The sequence below is a fragment of the Oryzias melastigma genome, linkage group LG22 (genome assembly GCF_002922805.2).
Source record: "Oryzias melastigma strain HK-1 linkage group LG22, ASM292280v2, whole genome shotgun sequence".
NCBI lineage: Eukaryota > Metazoa > Chordata > Actinopteri > Beloniformes > Adrianichthyidae > Oryzias > Oryzias melastigma.
In genome coordinates this window covers 9,861,371-9,864,543 of record NC_050533.1, presented here as the reverse complement: position 1 = coordinate 9,864,543, position 3,173 = coordinate 9,861,371, and the positions used below count along the sequence as shown (strand labels likewise).

At 42.8% G+C, this 3,173-nt stretch overlaps 1 protein-coding gene across 1 annotated transcript in view; it reads left to right on the top strand.

The window, feature by feature from the left end:
* Nucleotides 1-2,130, top strand: part of LOC112149861 — a 6,607-nt gene extending 4,477 nt beyond the window's left edge. The window contains exons 2-5 of the mRNA XM_024277830.2: nt 96-707; nt 790-1,120; nt 1,196-1,371; nt 1,884-2,130. Of these exons, the coding sequence (XP_024133598.1) occupies nt 96-707; nt 790-1,120; nt 1,196-1,371; nt 1,884-2,115 (1,351 nt within the window). The 3' untranslated portion in view covers nt 2,116-2,130. The remainder of the gene's footprint in view (nt 1-95; nt 708-789; nt 1,121-1,195; nt 1,372-1,883) is intronic.
* The last annotated feature ends 1,043 nt before the right edge of the window (nt 2,131-3,173 follow it).

Sequence of the window (3,173 nt, the reverse complement as noted above, 5' to 3'; positions counted from 1 at the left end):
GCTTTCTGGAAAATCTTGTATTTTTATCAAACAAGAATCAATAGAGTTGTTAAAATTGATCGTTAACTTTTTGTTTGTTCCTGATTTTATTGCAGGTTGAAAACCTTCTCAGCATCTATGAAAAAGGAAAAATACAGAGCAGTGATTTGTCTCTTAATCGTGGCATACTTCATAATTGCCTTTAACCTATTGCCAACTGAATCCAGATGGGTATTGCCAGAACTAACGTTTTTCTTGCAGCAAACTACTCCTGCACTTTTAATCTCCCAGCAAAGCATCACTCCCCTCCCCAACACCAAGCACTTCCTGGTGTCGGCTTTCATGGACCAGAGAAGAAAAGCTTATGATGTCCGGATCATAGGAATATTCAGAAGAGACTCCATCCATCCTCTTCATTGCATTTTCTTCTGTGCTGGATTTAACAGTGAAACCACTTCTGCCTCAGTTCTACTACACTCTGATCACTTTGGTTTTCCCTTCGGAGCTACAGATGTTCTGTGTCGCATACCTGAAAACTGTGATGCAACTCATGTGACTCTTCTGACCCAACCAAGTCCAGTTAATGTATCTGATCATCTATGGCTGCCAATAAGAAACAAAAAGACCCCCAGCAAGGAGAACAGACTGAACTTCACTGTCTGCATCTCAAACCTCTTTGGAGATTACAACAATGTGCTTCAGTTTGCACAAACTCTGGAGATGTACAAGTAAGAAAATCACTTTGTGAAGGCTGAAGAACTCAATTAAACTGATTCCAGTGTCTATAATAAGGATTTTTTTTTTCTCCAGGTTACTCGGTGTGAACAGAGTGGTGATCTATAAGACCAGCTGTGGTCCTGAACTCGACCGTCTTCTAAGGATCTACAGTCAGGAAGGTTTTGTAGAAATGGTTCCATGGCCCATCAACAAGTATCTGAATCCGTCTAGAGGCTGGAACTTTGCAGAACATGGAGGAGACCTGCAGTATTTTGGTCAGATCGTCACCCTCAATGAGTGCATCTATAGATCCATGGAGCGTTCACGCTACGTCCTCCTGAATGACATAGATGAGATCATAATGCCATACAAACACGACAACCTGAACGCTCTGATGGATTCACTGCAACCACGACATTCAAATGTAAGTTATTCCACTAGTACAGAATAAGGGAAATATTCCATACTTTACGTACATCACGTTCTTGCTGTTTTGTAGGTAGCACAGTTCCTCATTGAAAACCACATTTTTCCCAAGAAATATTTTGAGCCAAGTGGAAGATTCCATCTTCCTCAATGGAGGAATGTGCCAGGAATTAACATTCTGGAGCACATCTACAGAGAAGACCCTGACAGGAAGATTTATCACCCACACAAGATGATAGTTCAGCCAAGGTAGGTTAGATATGAAATTGATCTTAATTATTATAAATAATGGATAGGCATAACCGGTCAATACCAAAAGGCTTGAACTGAACCCAAAATTGGGGGAGCGGGTGGGGTGGGAATTTGGTAATTTTTTTTACCTTTTCCTGAAGGGACAATATTCTTTTACCTCATGACCACTCCAGTATTACATAGTTCTCTCAGCTTTATCATGAAGGATGTTATGAGCCGGATCGGCACTCCTACCTCAGTTAAGGGCCACCTTATCTGCTGTTGATAATCTGGATCAGGTGTGTTTCTTCTGGTGTTTCTCAAGTTGTCTTAGTAACATGTGAATTTTCAGTGTTTTAAAAAGAGTGGCCAAAACAATGGTGCCCCTATATGGTGCTAACTTATCAATACAAAAGACCTCCAACATGGAAAAATTAGGAGGTCCAGTTTTTAGGATGCACAAAGATATTAAAGGACTTTTTTATTCTAAATACATACAAAACGGTGCAACTCTCTTTCTTGTCTACTAGGTTGGTGGAACAGACATCAGTGCATGAAGTCATAAAGACGTTTGGACTGCGGCTCAAAGTTCCAATGGAGGTTTGTCGCATCGTTCATGTCCGTGTGGCTCTGCGAAAATCACTGAAGCTGGTGGAGCTTAATGAGGACAAACGACTGTGGGACTTCCAGGAAAAACTGATTCCCAACGTGGACAAGGCTCTGCAGAAAGCAGGAATGCTGAGGGAGGAGGAGCAGAGCTGAGGGAACGGGAAGAAGAACAACACATTCTCACTCCCAACTCGTCACATATTAACGTTTGGTTAAGGACCTCCTCCGTGTCAAAAATCAATGTTTTGGGTGTCTCCAACTTGTCGTTTTTGACGTGCTGGCTGTTCCCATTCAATCAATGCCTCCTATCTTACGTTCCCTATTGGTAAACCTGGCCCAGGTCTAGTGGGGGAAATACAAAAGGGGACAATAACGAAAACTGGACACCAATGGATATTAAAGGAACACAGTTTATTAAATAAGATGAATTTGAAATGAAAGAACAAAATTCAAATAATTAGTGCACTGGTCCAAACAAAAAGACAAACCGAAAGGGAATTGGAACTTTGGCCAAAAATAAAACTAGTCAGGGAGACTGCTGACCCACTAATGTCGACCGCCGGAGTCAGCAGCTCCCTGCTAAGGCCTGACTAACCAAAATCTACCTAAAGAAAACAAATAAACAAAGTCCGCAAATTAAGACTACCAAGGTCCAGCCCCAAATGAAAATAACAAAACCCAGCAGTCTAAGACTGCAGAGCACAGAGGGTAAAAGAGAATGAAACAAACCAGCACCACACCAACTAAAACCCGCTCAGCTCCTCAGCCTGCTGCTCTGCTCCCTGCATGCATTGGTGAGGCCTCCTCTGTCATCAATGGCCAGCAGGTGCCAATTAAGGATGGAAAAAGGTCCAGCAGTAGCAGCAGGACTTAACACCCAACCTCTGGGCCGCCAACCAGAACAGGTCCAATACCAGAACGTGGATCCCACTGGTACCCTTAACCTCAGGTACCCTGGTTGACATGCTTGACCTTAGGCCCTAAACCTAATCAGACCCTCCCCCTAACCCTAACACCCCCCCCCCCCAACCCTAACCCTAACCCTAACCCCTAAACCTAACCCTAAATTTAATTAGACCCTGACCCCTAACCCTGACCTCTAAACCTAACCCTAAAACTTAATTAGACCCCCTCCCCCTAAAGAAATCATAATTCAAAACCCCATGATCTTTTAAAATAACCCGAAATTAACTTCTTTTTTACCACTTGGG